Source organism: Hyalella azteca, unplaced genomic scaffold, assembly GCF_000764305.2.
Source record: "Hyalella azteca isolate HAZT.00-mixed unplaced genomic scaffold, Hazt_2.0.2 contig10243, whole genome shotgun sequence".
NCBI lineage: Eukaryota > Metazoa > Arthropoda > Malacostraca > Amphipoda > Hyalellidae > Hyalella > Hyalella azteca.
Genome location: NW_025940289.1, coordinates 16,178 through 37,047, shown reverse-complemented (window position 1 = coordinate 37,047; position 20,870 = coordinate 16,178). Strand labels below are relative to the sequence as shown.

Below are 20,870 nucleotides of genomic sequence, written 5' to 3'. Positions count from 1 at the left end.
GGCAAGTAACATAATAAAAAACAAAAACAAATTCGGCTAGAAGAAAATTGTTTCTTTCCGGGATATGTGAAGAAAATCGGATGAAGACTTCCGTCCGGAAACTTGCGATAATTAATGGTGTAACGGATATGAACAATAAAAGTGCCATATTCCATTCATTTGCACATCAATATATATTTTAACTAAATCTGAAATAGTTTTTAGATGTAGAAATATAGCTTAAGAATGGCTAATTCAGAAATCCGTGAATCTCTTTTTCTATTTAGAAGCTTCGCGTTGTAGGTTGTTTGAAGTCCTTTACTGATTTCAAATTTGACCGTTCGTGAGCAAACTGATGCAGAGAATAGCAATAGAAAATTAACCAATCGGACTATATCTTCATAATTTTTCTACTTTGCACACAGAGGTGAGTACCAATGAGGGCATTTATAATTTATGATGTAGCATACCTACTTTCAATGCAGCTGGTGAACTACAAAACATGTTATTTTATTTCAACTCAGCAACGAACTATAACCGGTGGCGTGGGACATGACGGCTTCATAAGACAATGATGTCTTTGTTACGTTTCGGCTCATGATGTCTTCTTGGCCTGTTACCGATCACTATTAAATTCGGAATATTCAAGTTGGTCTTGGAACCACATCTAACTGCTTTGGACGGCCAATCCATGTCCACCTTAAAGATCCCAACCACTTATTCGTACGATAAGATATGAACGTTTAAAGCATTGCTGAAGGTCGAAACCGCAACCCAGTGCTCTCTACCCGCACATCCCGTTCATATCAGACAGTATTTCACACGGATAGCTAAGGATAAACCCCCAAACTCGATGCTCCAATCAAGGATATCTTAACACTTCGCCCCTCTCCCGCGCTCGATTTGGAAGTAAAGATGGCGTGAAATAATGTAAAATTAAGGGTTCAAATCTACGGCAGTTCCTCCCCACCTGTCATCGCGTAGCGTAGCTTTCTGCTATATTTTATAAAAAACAATCCTGATTACTGCAATCAATCGATGCTATCTTTGTCACTTAAAATTGCTCAAACCACGAGTTAACCACCCGCTCTGTACTTTACAACAATAAATAAACTGCAGAGGTCCATCCTCTCCTAACCTTATTTGAATATGAACCTCTGATAATTCAACGATCTTTACAATAGCAATTTTTCCGTCTTATTTTTCACAAGGATACGAGTTTTGCATGCATCAATGTTAGTAACGCGATCTGAGCGCCATACTTGAAAAGTAAAGCTCGGGGTGACCGAGTGGTTAAGATCTTCAAAACTGAAGCAGTGAGTTAGAAGTTCGAAACCTGCCGCTAGTTGTGAAATAATATTTTCTGATAGTATTTTAGTATCCTGATAGTATTTAGTAGTTTAGTATTAGTATATTTTAGATAGTATTATTTTTAGATAGTATCCGACGAAGGGATTAATTTTGAAAAGGTTATAGAAACGAGATGAGGCTATATATAATTCGTATTTTTCCTCGAAACTATAAAGGAAAAATAAACATCAACAGCAATTGAAAATTTAATGTTCCTGTTAACACGGCATCAAGTTACATCAGTCAAACAAAACAGCATAGAAGAACATCGATAAATGACATGATACGGACATGTCGGACGCATGATACTGACATGTCGGCCGCATGATACTGACATGTCGGCCGCATGATACTGACATGTCGGCCGCATGATACTGACATGTCGGACGCATGATACTGACATGTCGGACGCATGATACTGACATGTCGGACGCATGATACTGACATGTCGGACGCATGATATATACTGAAAAACCATTAATAATAATAGAACAAATAATCATATAACAAACTTTCCATGATAACATTAATTCTCTAACTTGTTCACATTGTTAGTCCATTGAACATGTAACACTGGAAATGTTGTATTACAGTTTATATTGTACACAATACATTATATTCATTTAACATTCATTTTCCATATTCCCAATAATCCGCTAAGTTGAATAAAATTTTTACCATTAAGGGGTAATTCAACACTAGGGGATGAATTAGAGGTATAATCACCCCTAAAGAGATGAATCATTATATAATGATAACACATTCAAGCAACAATATCACTATTTAAACTAGTACGCTACACACTACTTTCTAGCGTTGCAGTACTAGTATAGGTTCAACCATAAGATCTAGTAGATATTCTACAATTTTGTTATTCGAAATAGTTTAAACAAATTTAATTTTTTAATTTCAATTCAACAGAATCGGTAGGAGTGGTAGCACTGGTAGGAGTGAATGGGAGTACCGGTAGGAGTGGTAGCACAGGTAGGAGTGAATGGGAGTACCGGTAGGAGTGGTAGCACTGGTAGGAGTGAATGGGAGTACCGGTAGGAGTGGTAGCACAGGTAGGAGTGCTCATTATTTAAGGTAGCGCCTTGGTCCCGTTGTAACTTTGAATGAAATGCAATTTAACTCTTGGGGCTTTGGCGACTTTCGTGACAGCTCCGGGTTCGTGGTAACTTTGATGATGGTTGGGGGAGATGAAGGAGCTCTCGAGGATGATGGACCCGATGATTTTCTAGCATTAGAACCCGCCGTTGATGGAATGCTTTTGACTATCACAACATCATCGGTGTCATCCTTATTCATGGCGGCGGTTTTGTCTAAACTATTCAAGCCGCCATCTTTGTCTCGGATGTTAGCGGAGTTCCCGCCCTTCTGGCTTATGACAACAACATCGTCATCGTCGGAGACGTTGGCCGTCTTATGTTCACTAATAACCACCACGTCGTCGCTGCTGGTGTCCAGCTCACTGGTGTTGTCAGGACCACTTGTAAAGTTCTCGAAATTTACGTACGGCATATGAAAAGCTTCCGGACTAGTACTCTTGCTTCTTGCTTGGTTTTGTTCACTAACAGGAGGATGGTTGTCGGAAATTATTGCGTTTACTTCTTCGGACGTGGGTGATGGTAGACGTGAACTCGGTGCGCTCCCCGAGATGGACCGAAAGGCCATGGTTTGGATGGTACCAGCATAACTGTTATTCGTGCATGTGTGGAACTGTCCATCCGAGACGGGTAAATGCATGGTGCTTTTCTTATTCCCTACATCACTGTTATTATTCGCCTGCACTTCGGGAGGAGTATCAGTGTTCGCAGAACTCGGGTTAGACGGCATTTCGGTATCGGGATTTAACGCAGTATTTTGAGTTGAACCTGGTAATATGATACCTATTTTAGGATTAGGGCACCTAGTTGTGGAGCTATCACCTCCTACAGGAGTAGGACATCTGGGACATGTGGAACTACCAGCTGCTTCAGGATCTGCAGGGGCCAAAATATCTCCTGGAAGCTCTTCAGGTAAACGTACGTCATCGAAATCAGAACGAGAAGACTCGACTTCAACAGACGGCAATGAGGGCGACTTCGCAGGGGTGGATTCAGAAGTTTTATGGATTGGCATGCCTGGCAAAGCATCACTAGATTCATCGTCTAGCATGTCATATTCAGAAGGTTCGATGGACTGGGCCGAGACAATGAACCCAAATCCGGCATCTGTACTTGTATCACTTTCGTATTCCTCTTCATAATTGGAAGGGCAGTCGAATCCTGGATTGATATTTGTCTGGGAACTGCCTTCTAGATATGCCGAAATATTTTTTTCTGATGCCGATGCATCTTCTAGAAAGGCTGAAACATTTTTTCCTGATGACAATGCAGCTCCTAGAGACGCCGAAACATTATTTTCAGATGCCGAAACATTTTCAGAAACCGATGAATCTCCTAGAGAGGCCGAAACATTTTCACCAGATGGCGATGTGTAAGAACGCGATATGCCGGCGGTCTGTTTGGGTTCTAAAAAGCTCTTCGGAAGCGTAAAATCGTTGTAAGATATTTCACTCTCTAAATTGTTGACAAAATTTGTGTTTTTCAGCCATAGCGGACGTTTCTCGATTGTTTTTGAAAGAGAACAATTGTCATCCTTTAGGGAAGTCAGCGAGATTTTTTGTTGTTTAGCACTTCCGTTCTGTTGGTTAACAATATGTTTGCTATAACTCGATTTATTTTTCAATTTCTTCAAATTCAGGGCTGTTGCCGTTAGCCCACTTTGCAGGCTAAGTTCTTCAGTTTCCGAACCCTGTTGTTCCATCACCGCCTCCCTGCCCTTAAAATGTAGAACTCCTTCGGAGGCTGATGGGTACTTGGCTTTCTCAACAGCCATATCAGAATTATTTCCTCCATGCCCTGCTTTCGATGGACTGAAAACCTGGCTTGTATTGCTCTTGACCCCCGAACTTATTTTCTGTTTGATTTGGTCCGCGTTCTGTTCACAGAAGTCGCAAAAGTAGTAGTAGATATCCTTGATGTCAGCGCAGAGTTCGTGGATCCATCTTAGGCAGCGCATGCACTGAATCCATGCCTCTTCAGTGTTGTCTCCACACACCGGACATGTCGTGTCCCCGCGTAGGACATTGCGCTTGCGTTTTGAATTTAACTTCTTAGAAGAACTTGATTTTGAAACGTCATCATTTTCGTCAGAAGAAAAGTTCAAAGATGCTCGCTCGCTGTCATCATTTACGTCAGAGCCTCGATGGAACCCAACAAAGTCAATATTCCTTGTACCGCAAGATTTTTTCTTGGTTTGGGAGCTCAGGTAACTGGACCGCTTGAAAGGTCCCATCGGCAATTCATAAGATCTTTTTATCTTTCGTTTTTTGTTATAGGTCACTTGGGCAACCCATCGAATTTTCCTTTTTTTCGATCTTTTTTCTTTACTCTCTATGGTCGATATTTCTTTTAGAGGCTCAGAACAGAAAACTAAAGCATTAGCATTTTCTGCCTCCTTGGCGTCAGCAGGAAATGAGACGCCGCTGGTCCTAGACGCTGACGGAGAGGTGGCTGGTACACCCAATGTTGGTGGAGAGGGGGCCTTGGTGGAAGGTGTAGAGGTTGTTTTGGGAGAAGGTACAGAGGTTGTTCCGGAAGAAGGGATAAAGGGGGTATTGGAAGGTGCAGAGGCTGTTCCGGGAGAAGGGATAAAGGGGGTATTGGAAGGTGCAGAGGCTGTTCCGGGAGAAGGGATAAAGGGGGTATTGGAAGCTGCAGAAGGTGTTCCGGACGAAAATACAGAGGCTGTTCCAAGAGAGGGTGCAGAGACTGTTTCGGTAGAAGGTGCAGAGACTGTTTCGGTAGAAGGTGCGAAGGTTGTCTCGGTAGAATATAGAGGAGTGGACATGACAGATGATGTAGCAAAACCCGATGTGGTAGACGCCTGTTCGTTGCAAGAAGGAAGCAGGGACCACGTCTGGCAAATCTTTAATCGTTTGTTTGGATTGGCAGACGACTCATCTTGGGGAATAGTTGACATCGTTGACATTTTTGCCTTATCTGTCTCGGGTTGAATAGTTAAGCTATCAATGCCTCCAGGAAACTGGGCCGAGGCAATAGTCTTACCAATTCCAGGATTACCACTAGAGGAAACAGAAATATTATTTTGGATATTGCGGAATAACGAACTTCCAAATTGAACCAAACGAACTTTGGAAGATGACGGGCCTGCACTAGAAGGCTGTAATCCTGTAGCTAGTAAAGTGAATTTAGGAAGTGGTTTAGGTGTGTGGTTTATGGATGCATTGGGAACCAATATACCAGGTTCTAAAGTTCCAGAGGCTGAGTTCCCACCTAAACCAGTCTTGGCCAATCCAGATGAAATGCAAACAATTCTAGTACCAGGTTTGACAGTGCCAACCTTAGGACCAACCTTTATACTAGAATTTTCCCTGTTTTGAGAAACAACCTGAAACTTTACAATTGGTTTGGTCAATTTATAAGTATCGCAAGGGGATGGGGTTATTGAATCAGTGTGAGAACTTTGCGGTCCTGAAGTCAAGTTTCCGAATGCAGCTGGAACTGCATCGCATTGTACTTTTCCGGGTTCCGATGATGGAATATCTGAACAAGTTTTATTCGTTGTAGTCGTAATTATTGTTGGCAAATTAAAACTTGGAACTAGCCGACCTTGCCCAACGATTGGGAAGGCAACATTTTTATTGTTAACATAAGTTGTGCTCAAGATTCTGTTAGGAATCGTAGCAGCTTTTCCGCATGAAGTGGTTATAGCATTGGATGTAGAAGTTAGGGAAGAGTGACCAGAAGAAGTAGAGGTGTTAGCGTTGGACATCAAGAAGGGCTTGACTACAACCACCGTCGATGAAGCGGGCCGCGATGACAAGGAAGTAACTTTTGAAACGTGGCACAAGGGCTTCCATGAGAACGGAGACCTACCGTCACTGGTGCTTGGCAGGGATGAGTCTTGACCTGTGTGGGCAAGGGAGGAGCTTGGGGACGGTGGGACGCTGTTGGACAATGGAAGGGACGGTGAGACACAGTGGGACGTGTCACCTGAAAAATGCACTAGCCCTGGCAGCGTAGAAGACACGATCTTCTGTAGCTGGGCGCTAGGCAGCAAGGGCGATGGACGGGCAGTTGTTGCGGCAAATTTTACGGGTGATCCAGACGAAGAAACAGAAAGAACTGTAGCTTTATTAATGATAGGTAATGTTGAAGTGGACTGTGCTTTTGTTACTGATGTATTTATTGACGGTGAAACTAAAGTAGTGTAGGTATTAGAGGAAGTATTAGCTATGGCTACCGAGGGAATCACAGCAGAACCTGAAGATGGAGTAGAACTTAGAGACCAAGATGAACCTCGCATGATATTCGGTAGAGTAACGATGGTTCTATTACCGAATGATTCAAGTCCATGATGATTCAATTTACCTGAATCATGTCTGGTGATACGGAGGTTACCACAAGTGACAGTGCCCTGAGATCCAACCAGTTTAGGTAAGCCAATAGAGTTGGGGGCACAGGGTATTGCATCTTTTGGTGGCTCAGTGTCATATTTTCGGAGAAATGCAGCCCGTTTCTGACTAATGACAGTCAGTTCACGGATCACCTGATCCACCCTGACGCAGTCGTTAGGCTGGGACAAGGTAACCATTACCCTCATATTTTTCTTCACTATCGCAGGGTTCAAAGGACATAATCCTGATATGGAGAGGCTACTCACTATTACCTCAGGGGTTGCAGTTACCTTGTGTACGAAGGAGTAAGCTTTAGACAGGAACTCTATATTTCGCCGACCCGAGTTCTTTGGCTGCGACAAAAGCTCCGTGAATCGTTCCCTTATTTTAGGGGCTATATGGATCTTGATTGGATTTAGTAACTCACGACTCTGGCGAGGCAAGGATATCAAAACAATGCCGTTTTGATGGCAGATCTCCATGGTTGCATAGGAATGGAAGAAGTTCCAGCCGCCGTCCACAATGAGGAGAGTCTTGTTCGTCTTGCTGGTCTTAGAGTTGGTAATGTAAGTTTGCAACCACCGCATGAATAGCTCCCGTGTTATCTCATTGCTTCTGGTCTGTGAACGAAATTTTCATGAATGGGTTAGAAACATTTAAAACGATGTGCAATAAATTTCTAGATTATTGAGTAGGTACTTATAAAATTGATACAGTAATATGATACAACATTTTTGCATGTGATACACTGATATGTGAAAATTGTCATGAGAATCTAAATATTTTCACTATAATACTTTTGTTTAAATATCTGCTTGTGAATTAAACTATTTTTTATAGAATACTTTTATGTAAAAATTGGCTTGAGAATTTTGAATATTTTTCACAATTATACAATGCATAAAAGAAGTCAAGGTGATGTAAAAAATGATTTAAAATTAAAAGCTTCTTGGATATGCCATTATGTGAAAATATTTAAATCAACAAATTTTTTATTTAAAATTTTTTACTGGTATTTACGTCATTAATTTGCTTACATCTTAATCTGCCCAAGAACAATAAATGTTGAGCAACAAATTTCATTTAGAATTGTGGCTATAATTCTGCTAGGTGACAAGTGTGGGTATGAGAAAGTAAAAAATTAAAGTTGCTTTCATGAAACTACATAGTAAAAACACTGTTTTTAAATAATCTGTGGGTTATTATCATCAAATGTTGAAGGATAAATTTTCAGTGAACATAGAATGTAAATGAAGATGTTTAGGTGTTCATTTGAGAAGGGAGATGAGCTAGTATGTAACATAGATGATCCAGTATGTTACAAAGATGAGCTAGTATGTTACAAAGATGAGCTAGTATGTTATGAAGATGAGCTAGTATGTTACAAAGATGAGCTAGTATGTTATGAAGATGAGCTAGTATGTTACAAAGATGAGCTAGTATGTTACAAAGATGAGCTAGTATGTCATGAAGATGAGCTAGTATGTCATGAAGATGAGCTAGTATGTCATGAAGATGAGCTAGTATGTTATGAAGATACCAGCTAAGATACTATATATATATAGCAAAGATTTAAGTTAAGCATGAAGGGGTAAATATTTATTATTCAGAATGAATGATCTTGCTCAGCAGAAAATATCAAATTATGATTGTGTATTGTAATATTCCATTAAGGTTGAACCATTATGCACATTTTCAAGGAGTAAGAATGTCACAGCCAAAAATAAATTCAGTGTACATTTTACATGGATATATACAAGTTTGATAATATAATTATTTTTCATTATGTTATATCATTCATATATATTGCTTGAATATATATTCAAGCAATTATATTATTGAATATATTGCTTTAGTAACAAACTCATGTGTAATCATAGGAAAACCCTAAATTAAGTGAGAGGTACCTGCATGTAGAACATTATGGTGGATTAGATGATAGTACAATAGAACACATTATAAAAAGGATATAAAATTAACATATCAGCAGAATAAGAGTAAAAGGATAAAATATATATAAATGCACAACTTGGAAGAACTTACACTCAATCTCCCTGAATATCTTGAACTAATGCACTGAACTGAAATATTGACAGCTCCACTGCTAAAATCAACTTTTACTGTTTGGTATATTAATCTTACCCAGTATCATAGTGTTAGGGGTAATATAAATATATATACATATGATATATACAACTTTCACAATTAATAATACTTTGGGATCAAACCAGCAAATGAAAATCACACAATAAACTACAAAACACTAACCTCAGCAGATGGGAAGTACAGGCCATAAGGGATTGTAGCTCCACAGGCCTGGATGCAGCAGATGCTGGAAACTGAAATTGTGGCCTGAAGCAAGTTTTGTTTCTGGTCTTTTGGAGCTGTAGAATTTGTTGAAGCATCGCGTCCTTTTGGGTCAACTCTTATGATGATATTGGATGATGAGGTTGGGGTTGGTGTATTACTTTCCATTGCTTTAATGGGGTGATCAACATCCATGGGAAGGGAATTACATCCATCTCGCTGTGAATTAGCTTTGGTGGTTAATTTTGAACTGTCATCATCAGATTTAATTTCTTCAGATTTGTTGGGACTGGCAACTGACTTAACATTAATGGGTATTCGAAGACAGTCGGCAAAGTATATATTCTCCTTTGAGTGACAAGCAAGAAAATCCTGTATTACTCTCACTAGGTGATCCTCATTCTTGAGGGCAAAAATGTTGCAGCCGAGTTTGTTGTTTGATGGTGAAATGTCGACAAGTGATTTCAAATGTTCATCCTCAAGAAAAAGTAACTGTACAAGTTGTGACCACGAAACACGGCTGTTCAGAGTGCCCTTGAGGTCAAGCGCGACTAGAAGCTCATGTACAATGTACATCAGAGAATTCATGTCCAAGGAGAAGTAATTCTCTTTAAAAAATTCAATGCACATGGTGAACTTGCTCAGGAACTCATTCATCTTTGCCTCACAGACACAACCGGACTTGGATGCTTGTTCAAGAAAAATCTGCCATATTGGAGTTAACTTTTTCTGGTGAGCAGATGATGGTTTCTTTGTTTTCATGGGTGGTTGTGCTTTTTTATTGGTTTTTATCTGAGGAACATGTACAAGTCCTTCTTGCATCTGCCTCATGGTTTGTTCTGGTTTATTTGTTTTCATTGGTGGTTTAACTTTTATATTGGTTTTTATCTTGGGTACAAGTCCAAGTCCTTCTTGCATCTGCCTCATGGTTTGTTCTGGTTTATTTGTTTTCATTGGTGGTTTAACTTTTATATTGGTTTTTATCTTGGGTACAAGTCCAAGTCCTTCTCGCATCTGCCGCATGGTTTGTTCTTGCTGCATCTTCAATGTTATTGAGTTAGCATCTGAGCTTGGCAATGCCTCAACATTTAAGACTTTGTTGCCGGCATCAGATACTATTTCAGGGGAATTTTTGATGGTCTCAACAGAAGGGTTTTCATTTGGGCTCTCAGAAATCAAAGTCTTTGGGTTTGATGCATTTATAAAAGGCATACTTTTTAGAGGGCTTGAAGTCTCATGCTCAACAGCAATAAAATTGTTTTCAAAAGATTCATCTTTAGAACGTGTTTCATTTTCAGCAGTTATTCCTCTATTATTTTGCGTGTTTAGGAAATTGTTCTGCAGGATATTGGTGAAAGATGTTGGAAGAGATTGCAGGCCATCATCACGTGTACTACTCTTCTCAAAAGTATTACCTGGACCAGACAATGAGGGGTTAGAAGTTTGACTAACAGATTTCAAATTTGGAAAAGCCTCATTAATTTGAAGACAGTCTTTAAGTGGATTATGTTGGTCAAGATCCAAACTCAAGGAATGGTCTTTCTTGAACATATCTACAGGAATGGATGGCTTGACGTTTGTGACAGTTTGGTTTAATTCAGATAGGCTCTCAGAGGATATAATTTTGCTTCTATTACAGTCATCATAATAGCTTGTGGATGGTGCTGAAGTAACAGCAGAACTTTCTCCCATAGAGGAAGAACTTTTATGGGTAAGATTAGAATACAGAACCAAGTTGTCTACAGTCTCTTTTGCAGGTGAAGATTTCTCATTAGTTTCTGTATCAGAAAACATTTCATCACCACCAACATCCAATGCTTCTGCTGGAGAAGAAGGTAAATCAAGAGGATCAAAAAGAGGGTCAACCGAATCCACATTTTCAACATAATTGTTTTCTGCTACTAAAACACTTCTTTCATCAACAACAACGTTTTCAATTGACCTATTTGTATTTTGGACATGGTTTTCAACAATTCCTCTAACAACAAACTCACTTTCAGCCATAACTTCCTGCTCAACATTCATATCATCAACTGCCCCCAAGGCAACACGACATTTCTTATGACATGGTTGATCAAGGGTGGGCACCAGAGCTCTATTAACACCCACACTGGAGTTAGTAGGTAGCCTTTGGTCAATGGTACAACTTCCTGCTTCACTTCCACAGGTATTTGTCATATTCTCCTGTTTTTTCGAATTATTGTTCATGTTTGAATAGATAGTTCCCACCTTTTCATGGTTTTCAGGAGCAATACTGCCTTCTCTTGTTAATTCAATTCCATTCACATCTTTTTCTAAAATGATTTTTTGGCAATCTGATTTCTGTAACATATTATTTTGAGCAGTTACTTTACTTTCATTTGACAAATTTGAATTACTATCATTGTTTGTACCCTCCACTTTTTTAGAATTATCTTGGCTTTCTATACATGCATCAGACATTTTCAACTTGTCATTCCCAATAGGACATTCTTCCTCATTTGCATCCTCCACTTCAGAGTCACTCAAGCACAGCTCTAAGGAACTAGACTGGCAACCATCAGCACTGCTCATTCTCTCCTTACATTTATAGTCTGCTGCTTTATCTATTGCAGTCATAGAATTATTGGATTCAAAGGAGATGTTAAGGTTATTTTTATCTTTTCCAGTATCATTCATTGGAATTTGATATTCATAAGTAACTTTCTGCTTAATGGTATTATTGGTATGTTCTGGAGGTGTCACATGATCAGATTCAGAAGGTTTCATATCACAAAATTCCCCTAGCTTTTTATCTTCACTTTGAGGTTTTGCACATGGATGATCAGAAGGTTTCAAACATGGATGATCAGTGGGTTGAGAATATGAATGATTGGTTGGTTGCAAATGCGGATGATTGGTGGATTGTAAGTGTGCATCATTGTGGGGCTTCAAACATGGACTACCAGTTGGTTTTAGACTTGGATCATTAGTGGGCTGTAGAAGGACAGGATTGCTGTGCTGTAGATCAGCAGGCTGTAAAGTAGGTGCCTTATCCTGTCTTGAAGCCCATGAGTCAGGGGATGTTAGGCTAAGAGGCTGGTTGGGTTCAGTAAATGTATGTTTGTCAAGCTTGGCCAACTGGCACTTATTAGCAGGATTACCATTGGTATCAGTTAAGGTGGTGTTATTAGGCATCGATTCCTTGTCAAATGTACCTGCATCTTTATTTTCATTACTCATGGTTTCTTTGATTGATTCAATACCTTGGGGCACACTAGTTGATGCATCTATATCTAGTTTAGTATGTGCTAACTTCTTGTCACAGCTCAACATTTCCTGGCCAGTGTTCAGCGTTTCTTGATTCATTGAATTAAGAAAATCAGACTCGCGTTTCTCTTCAGTTTCATTGTCACTTTCCGTGAATGACTCCAAATTAGATGATGGCACAACAGACATGGCCACAATCTGTGAATTAAAAAAATTAATAGGCTCACTAAACAAATATTGATATGTAGCCACATTCTAAAGCTCAGTAGTATATGTAAAGAAATAACCAATTTCAGGGGCACACAATATTTCAGGAGCTTAACACTAGAACCTACTCAATATTTATTACATTTACAGAAAATATTTTTAACTGGGTCCTACTGTGATGAGCTGTAAAATCATTATTAATATAAAATCAATTCACAGAAATTGCAGGAAATAGAAATCCAAATCTTATTAGTGGACTAAATGAATAGAATTACATACAGATAAAAATGTATATTTTGTGGGAAATTTTTATGCAGGGCAAGAATTTAATGGAATGATATTGCTTGCTTTTGCACTAGGTTCATTATATTAATTTGTACTCCTGTCATTTAACTTGACTTTCAAAGCATTTCTATTGTGATTGTAGATATATGTGAGCCAAGGTGATAGACAAGATATATATTACATGTATTATTGTTATATTGAATATAATATATAGTTATATTGAAGCTATTATGAAATTAGAAATATACAAGCCCAGAAAAACCTGAACTTAAAAGAAAAGTTTGGCATTTGCCATCCCATACAATAAAGCAGAAAAAGGCTTTCAAACATTTTGTTCAAAGCAAGATTCTGTTTCTCTCCCATTATATTTAATTTAAATTCAATCGAAATTTAAATTGCACTAGTACAATTAATTATTCTCACCTCATTCTCATCTTCTGATGAGGAGTTGCAGTTCCAATCAGAGAAGCCATCTTCATCTGCATGCATGGAACTTTCATCTTCATCCACATGCATCAAGTCATAATCCATGGCTGCCTCTCAAGTTTGTTATGAGGTTACTGAGCTAAAAATATGCTTCCTGTTTTTGTTACAAGATTTGAAGGTAATTTACTTCTTGTTTAATTGGTTGAGAGAATACATCTGAAAAACAAATAATTGATTATACATAAGATCTCACTTTGAAAGCTAATGACAGTATCTATGAACACAAGAAAAGCAAGGACTGAGCATCATGATTGCGGTTTGGAATTCTCCTGTTGGTGGTATTTTTGGGAAACCTAAACAGGTTTTTGGACTGACAGCTATGAATTGATGGGTTCTTGAAACCGAAATTTTCAGTCCCATACTCCAAATTTAAGTTTTGAATGCCATTAAATTGTAATATGCCATCAAATTCTCATGATTATGATGGTTACAGATATAGAGAAAATTCAGACTTTTTACATTGGACAGCATTTGCACTCATTTGGTAGTTTGCATAGATGATCAGTATAAACTGCATATATATTGCATGGACAATCAGTATAAAGTGTAGGTATATGTAGAGCTGGGCAGCGCTACTTTGAAATGTAGCAGGCGCTACCGCTACAATTGCCTAAATGTAGTGTCGCTACTGCTACTGAAAATGTACGGTAGTGGCCGTTACATGTTTGCCCGCTACTGCCCACCTTTGGCAACAACTAACATGACGACGCTAGTAACAGGCTGAGGTTGACAACATTACAACGAAATCTTTCATACAGTTTTATTCTGTAATTTATATTATGTATGTATCATGCTGGTTTTTAAATAATATCAAATACTATTAAGTAAAATCTAAAGGCTTTATCTACAAATGTAGCTGTAGCGCTGTAGCAGCAAGACCCCGTATCGCTACTTAAACATGTAGTGGGCGCTACCGCTACAGCTACAATTGCTTAAATGAAGCCGCTAACCATACTGAAAATGTAGCTGCCACTACAGCGCGCTACTGCCCCCCTCTGTATATGTATGTATTTACATACATGTATGCTCATTATTATATACTGTCAAACGGGGTAAAAAGGGACGGATTTGAGCAATTTTTGTTAATAACTTCTTACCACGAAACATTTCAGAAACAAGTTTAGGCTCATTTTATAGCTCTTTGCAAGGGCTATCCAATGGCATCTTCAAAAAATTCCATATGCTATTCGTAAGGTGCCAGACGCAAAATAAAACCGTCCCAATTTACCCCTCAAAGCGGGGTAATCCGGGACACTTGCAATAAAAGTTAATTTTAAAACGTTTGAAGCATGCAGAGTGTACTCCTCTATTATAACAGTACTTTGAAGTCCTCCTCTTTCATTGTAGATGATGTAGATGTAAAATAAGTGACGTTTTTTGTGATTTTTACTTGTTTTTCCTTTATTGATATTATATTACCATATTCATTAATTACCGTATTATTAATGTGATATTACTGTATCCATGGTCATGCCATTGAGCATTGACAATGACCTTGTCCACTGCAAGCTTCATATCAGCAGCCAAGGGCATTTCTTCTGTATCTGTAAGCTTACAGGATTGTTTATAATTTCGCGCAATTTTAATTGAGTCAAGTGATTTCACTATAACAAAAAAGATTGTGAAAAACATACCTGAAACAGAAAATAATGTTTTAGTAACAACCATAATATGTTTTGGAGAAATAAATCATAGTTTAGGTCAATTACTTTTCATTCTATGATGCCCGGTGCACAATTCTATATATAGCATTCTATGTGACGACCATTGATGCACTTTTCTGACGACCATTGTGACGACCATTGATGCATTGTGATGCATTTTGTGACGACCACTGATGCACTAATTTTTTGATAAGTGAAATTTTTTTCGCTGAGCAAGGTAAATGTAATCAAAATTCTTTGTTGTTAATCAACTTTTTTGTTAACTGGAACCTTTGCTAACTGAGGTTCTACTAAAAAGGCATTTTTAAGGGTGTCCCTAATTACCCTGGGGGGAGGGGGGTGTCCCGAGTAGAGCCGGCGTGCGGAAATGGCTGCCATTTTTTTTTTGAATGAGCTGACACCTGGGTGACACTTTTATGTAAATAAAATTTTTTAATACGGCAAATATTTTTTTTGCTCCAGACCTTAGCAGAGGTACTTTTCCAAAATTGCACTTTTCACACTTTTTTTCAGCGATTTTTTAGAGATACCGGTAGTAAATGTTTCAATTCTTGACTAGCTTTATACATAATAGATAGTAAAAATGTTGAAGTCTACACCACTATTTTTAGTTTTGCAATATTTTGATTAGTTTAGCTGCTACAACATTTCTACGAAATGTCGGAGGCGCGTCCCGATTTACCCCGCCCATCCCTTTTTTACCCCGTTTGATGATAGTGTATTTAGGAATGAAGAATGCAAACTTAGAACATCTGCTGAGCATCTATTGTCATCACAGAGCAGAAACCAAGCACCTCCACTGAAGAATTTAAATGAACATGATCCATGACATATACCAATTTTTAAAAGATTAATGGAAAATCAACAGAATTTAATTCAATTTTAATTTTTTCTTAGGCTAAACTGCATAGTTTGTTCCATTTTAACTTTGTTTATGAGTCAGGTCACATAATTGATGCACTAGATACTTTAAACTGACTGATTCTAAACTTATAGATGAAAGTTGTCAGTATATACAGAGCTATTATATATGATGGACCCAATTTAATAAATTTGTATTTATTCAGGTATGAGTTTGAAATGATCAATTTATATACAAATGGAAAGAAAAAGGTTCAAAATAATTCTTTTTAACCTATTCAAGTGCAGAATTGGGCAACAGCAACAGTATCAGTTTTTTTTACTTCCCGATCTGACTGATAATCTGTTACTTCCCGAGCGTTGGATAAGACAGATAAGGAATAAAGATCTGGCTTTACACTGTTGGCCACTGAGATCACTTGATCTCACTACATGTGAGTATTTATTATAGGGGTTACTTCAAGAAAGCCGTTTATGTCCTGCCTCTCCCAGCAGCTCTGTTTATGTCCCACTTCTACCAGCAACTCTGTTTATGTCCTGCCTCTACCAGCAACTCTGATTGATCTTAAGAACTGTATCACTGCTATGGGGCACTCAGTAATAGAAGATATGCTTTCTTGTGTATGGAATGAGTTTGGCTACCGTTTAGATGTTTGCCGTGCAGTGCAAGGGGGACATATTAAACATTTACAGATGAGTACAATAAAATTTTGAATTTCACTTTCCATTGGTGTATAAATTATTCATTTTGAATTCATATAAAATAATAACAAATGATTAAATAAATAAATAAGAAATATAAATAAATAAATAAGAACAGGTAGAAGTGTGTTACAGACTGATTATAAGATTTGCACCATACAAATAAGAAGTGAAGTTAAAGAGATGTATTGTAAATACCGTCAACCGGGGCTACTCTGGACAATTTCGAATGTTTTTCATTCATAACTTCTTACCATGAAACATTTCATAAACAAGTTAAGGCTCATTTCAAAGCTCTTTGCAAGGGCTATCACATGGCTTCTCAAAAAATTCCATATGCTATTCGTAAGGTGCCAGAAGCAAAAAAGTGTCCCTAGTAGCCCTGTCAAACAGGCTCCGCGGGACACTAGGAATAAAACTTCATTATAAAACATTTGAAGCATGCAGAGTGTACTCATCCATTACTAACAGTACTCTGAAGTCCTCCTCTTTCATTGTAAATGATGTAGAGGTAGAATAAATGACATTTTCCATGATTTTTACTTGTATTTCCATTATTGATATGATATTACCATATACATTAATTACCGTATTATTTATGCCATATTACCGTATTATTGATGCAATATTACCATATCCATGAACAGGCCATTGAGCATTTACAACAACCTTGTCCACTGCAAGCTTCATATCAGCAGCCCTATAGCATTTTTTCTGTATCTGTAAGCTTACAGGATGGCTTGTAATATCACACCATTTTAATTGGGTCAAGTGAATTTACTGTAAAAAAATTGTGAAAAACATACCTGAAACAGAAAGGAATGTTTTAGTGACAACCATCATATGTTTTGGACAAATAAATCATAGTTTAGGTCAATTACTTTTCATTCTATGATGCCTGGTGCACAGCTCTATATATGACATTCTATGCACAATTTTGTGATGTCCAATGATGCACTAATTTTTTGACAAGTGAAATTTTTTCACTGAGGGAGGTAAATGTAATCAATATTCTTTGTTTTTAATCAATTTTTTTGTAAGTGGAGCCTTTGCTAACTGAGGTTTAACTGTAAATGCGTTTTTGGGGGTGTCCCAAATAGCCCCGGGGGGAGGGGTGTCCCAAGTAGCCCCGCCGTGCGGAAATGGCCACCATTTTTTTGATTGAGGTATGTAAATTCTGCAAATAAAGTTTTCATGCCGACACTTGTCTGTCACTTTTTTCTAAGCGAAAATATTCAATACGGCAAATCTTTTTTTTTACTACAGACCTTAGCAGAAGAAACTTTTCAAAATATCGTTTTTCACTTTTTTTCAGGAATTTTTCAAAGCTAGTAAATATAGTATTTTTGAACTTCCTTCATACTACACAGATAGGAAAAGTGTTGATGTTTACGCCACTATATTTAGTTTTGCAATATTCCAATTAGCTTTGCTACTAAAAGTTTTATGCCGTGTCGGAGTACTGTCCCGAGTTACCCCACCCGTCCCGAGTAGTCCTGGTTGACGGTAGTGTTGAATTGGACAATATAACTGATAAATATGAAAAGAATGAAACATGTCACTCTTTTCCCATCATAGGTTGTTTGTTCATTATCTAAAAAATAAAATTTTCACACCACATTTTATGTGCTCATTCCAATATTCATACTATGTGCAATATGTTTTTGGTATCAAATACTAGCTCTGTTTGATCATACCCAATTTTTTTTAATTAAAAACATTCTATTTGATACAACACTTTTAGATGTGAGGGGTGATTATACCTCTCTGGCTAGAAGCACGGATTTGAATATATAAGTGGAAAGGTACAAGTTAAATATAAATCAATTACTGAGATATTGAAAGGTAAGCCTACCATTCAAATTTGTCTCCTGATACTAGGGCAGTGGATGCCCATAGAAACAACATTAACATGTCATGCTCTTGGTAAGAAATGTTGGATAACACCAGTGATGTTGAGTACCTATATATGTTGTGCCAAAATAGAGGAATTGCCAATTCTATGGAATCAGCAGCCAGTTTGCCAAATCTGTAGAATCAGCATTTCCATGCTATAGGAATCTGGAGTTAGGTCAGTCAGCCAAAAAATTTTTCTTTTAATTCAAATATAAAGGAACTTGACCTAACCTTTTCTAACTGTCAATTTATGTTCAAACTCAAATGTCCAATTTTCTGAATCAGCAACAAAATGCTGATTCTACAGATTTGACAAACTGGCTGCCAATTCCATAGAATTGGTCATTCTGCAATTTCAGCATAACATATTTTATAACTGGTTTTGTAACATCAGCCAACACCTGCCTCACAAGTATAATGAAAATGAGACCACGTTATCATTTCTAGAAATCAAATGCAATAATAGCATGTCAGTTTTTTAGCTACAGTGGAAATATTCATGAAGTCCCATTACCATTTCTACATCAGAGTGGTGTTATTTTGAGGTGCATGCTAGTACAGCACTTGACATCATGTCAGGGGATTAAGCATCTATAGATTCCAATGTTATAATACATCAGATATGGAATAAAATATTGAGGTTAATCAGGAAAATAAAAAAATGCCAAATAGAAATTCTCCTATTAGCCACTAAGTCTTGGCATTGTTGGGGCAATGAATTTGGCGTGTAGTATAGTCTGGTTGAGTGCAAGAAAAAAATACTGGTTTCAGCATTTTGTTCAATTGGCTTTCAACATCCTCTTAAATTAATTTAATATATCAATTCTTTCAAATAAACAAGCTGGCACAATACATTACAGACAAAATACAGCCCAAAATTCAGACAAGTTTGAACACAAGAGTTGTATTCAAAATATGCCTTTATACAACATTATAAGTGTGGAAAAGTATAAAATTTTTATAATAAAACTGGTGTGAACTGTGAAATATATTATATATACAAGGACTACTACACACAGGACATGCATAGCCTATGTCCAGCCTCTGCTAGCAGAGGCGATCGCCTACACTATGAAAATGCTGTTGTTTTAGTGGCATCAACAAATGATATGCCCATAATTGTTTCATACAATAGTATTACAATGTGTGTAGTAGTCCTTGTCAAGGACTACTACACACATTGTAATACTATTGTATGAAACAATTATGGGCATATCATTTGTTGATGCCACTAAAACAACAGCATTTTCATAGTGTAGGCGATCGCCTCTGCTAGCAGAGGCTGGACATAGGCTATGCATGTCCTGTGTGTAGTAGTCCTTGTATATATATTATATTTTATATTGATATTTTATTCACAAAACATTTCTGCTTTCCAAGCCCTGGCTAGTGCTTTCTCACCATTTTTGGAAGCACAAGATTTTTGCTAGATGAATTATCCAGTATCTAGGGTAAACGCAGGATATTCGGACATTGTGGGTAATTCCAACATTTCTCTACTTTTTCCTTTATATTAAGCTTTGTCTTCGTTCCACGCATTCATTGATGGTTGAAATAGTGACGTCATACTATTGCGAGCCAAACTATTGCCAAAACACCAGGTCTGGGCCATCTGGTGGGAGAATGTTAAGATCCAAAGAGAGACAGTGCACGTCACTCAGTGAGATCATCGAAAAACGTGTCAAAGTTGATAGTTGACCTTGCTCTACCAAATAGTGATAAACTGTTTGTGTAGAAAGAATATTATGGTTTGAGACTTTTAAGTAAGTCTGTGAATATATTAGGAATCCTTTAGATATACTTGTATTTGCTGATTTCAAGTGGTAAATAAATTAATAGATGATTAAGTTAAGAAACGGATTTAGACACATGAAAACTAATTCTGACACAACTTGAATTTGACACACACACCTCATTCCAAGCTGTGTGCAAAAATTAAAATTTTCTTAATTAAAAGCTTAATAGCTCTTAATTAAAAGCCTAATTAAGTAGTGTTCAATATTCAATAGTGTTCTAATTCAAAGTTGTGTCGTATTCCAATACAGCTCACACAGCGATCAGAATTCGAACAAAAGGATGTCGGAATTAAGTAGTATTAGTAAAGTTTGAAGAGCGGCCGGAATTAGTCTCACAATGTGCCGAATTTAGTCACACACAGCGTCGGAATATAGGGGATTTGGTAGGTTTGCATTCTAAAGGCTTTTAAATAAATATGGCAACAGTTTGTGACGTTTCATCGTTGCTGGCGCATAGTGCGGTGTTTAGAGAGTGACATAAAGCAAACAGAACTTGAATTGCACATACGGTAATTTTTCTATAGTTTTTCATTTCTCGATGCATCCTTAATGTGTCGGAATATACCGCATTTACCCTAATTGTCTAATAATGTACATGGGCAGCATGATCAGACCTTAAAATTCCTTCTTTTTTAAAAACAAGGA

The 20,870-nt window shown here is 37.6% G+C and overlaps 1 protein-coding gene across 3 annotated transcripts; it reads right to left on the bottom strand.

Moving 5' to 3' along the window:
• Nucleotides 1–1,522: 1,522 nt before the first annotated feature.
• Nucleotides 1,523–13,359, bottom strand: LOC108668363. 3 transcript variants are annotated; one of them, XM_047882336.1, is made up of 4 exons: nucleotides 13,244–13,359; nucleotides 9,062–12,526; nucleotides 5,046–7,413; nucleotides 1,523–4,931 (listed from the first exon to the last, which is right to left on the bottom strand). In XM_047882336.1, the coding sequence occupies exons 1-4, from the start codon at nucleotides 13,349–13,351 to the stop codon at nucleotides 2,407–2,409; spliced, it is 8,466 nt and encodes a 2,821-aa protein (XP_047738292.1). In that variant the 5' UTR covers nucleotides 13,352–13,359; the 3' UTR covers nucleotides 1,523–2,406. The 3 variants fall into 3 exon arrangements, with proteins under 3 accessions (XP_047738292.1, XP_047738291.1, XP_018011051.2); XM_047882335.1 differs by having other exon boundaries at nucleotides 1,523–5,060; nucleotides 5,106–7,413; XM_018155562.2 differs by having other exon boundaries at nucleotides 1,523–7,413.
• Nucleotides 13,360–20,870: the final 7,511 nt, after the last annotated feature.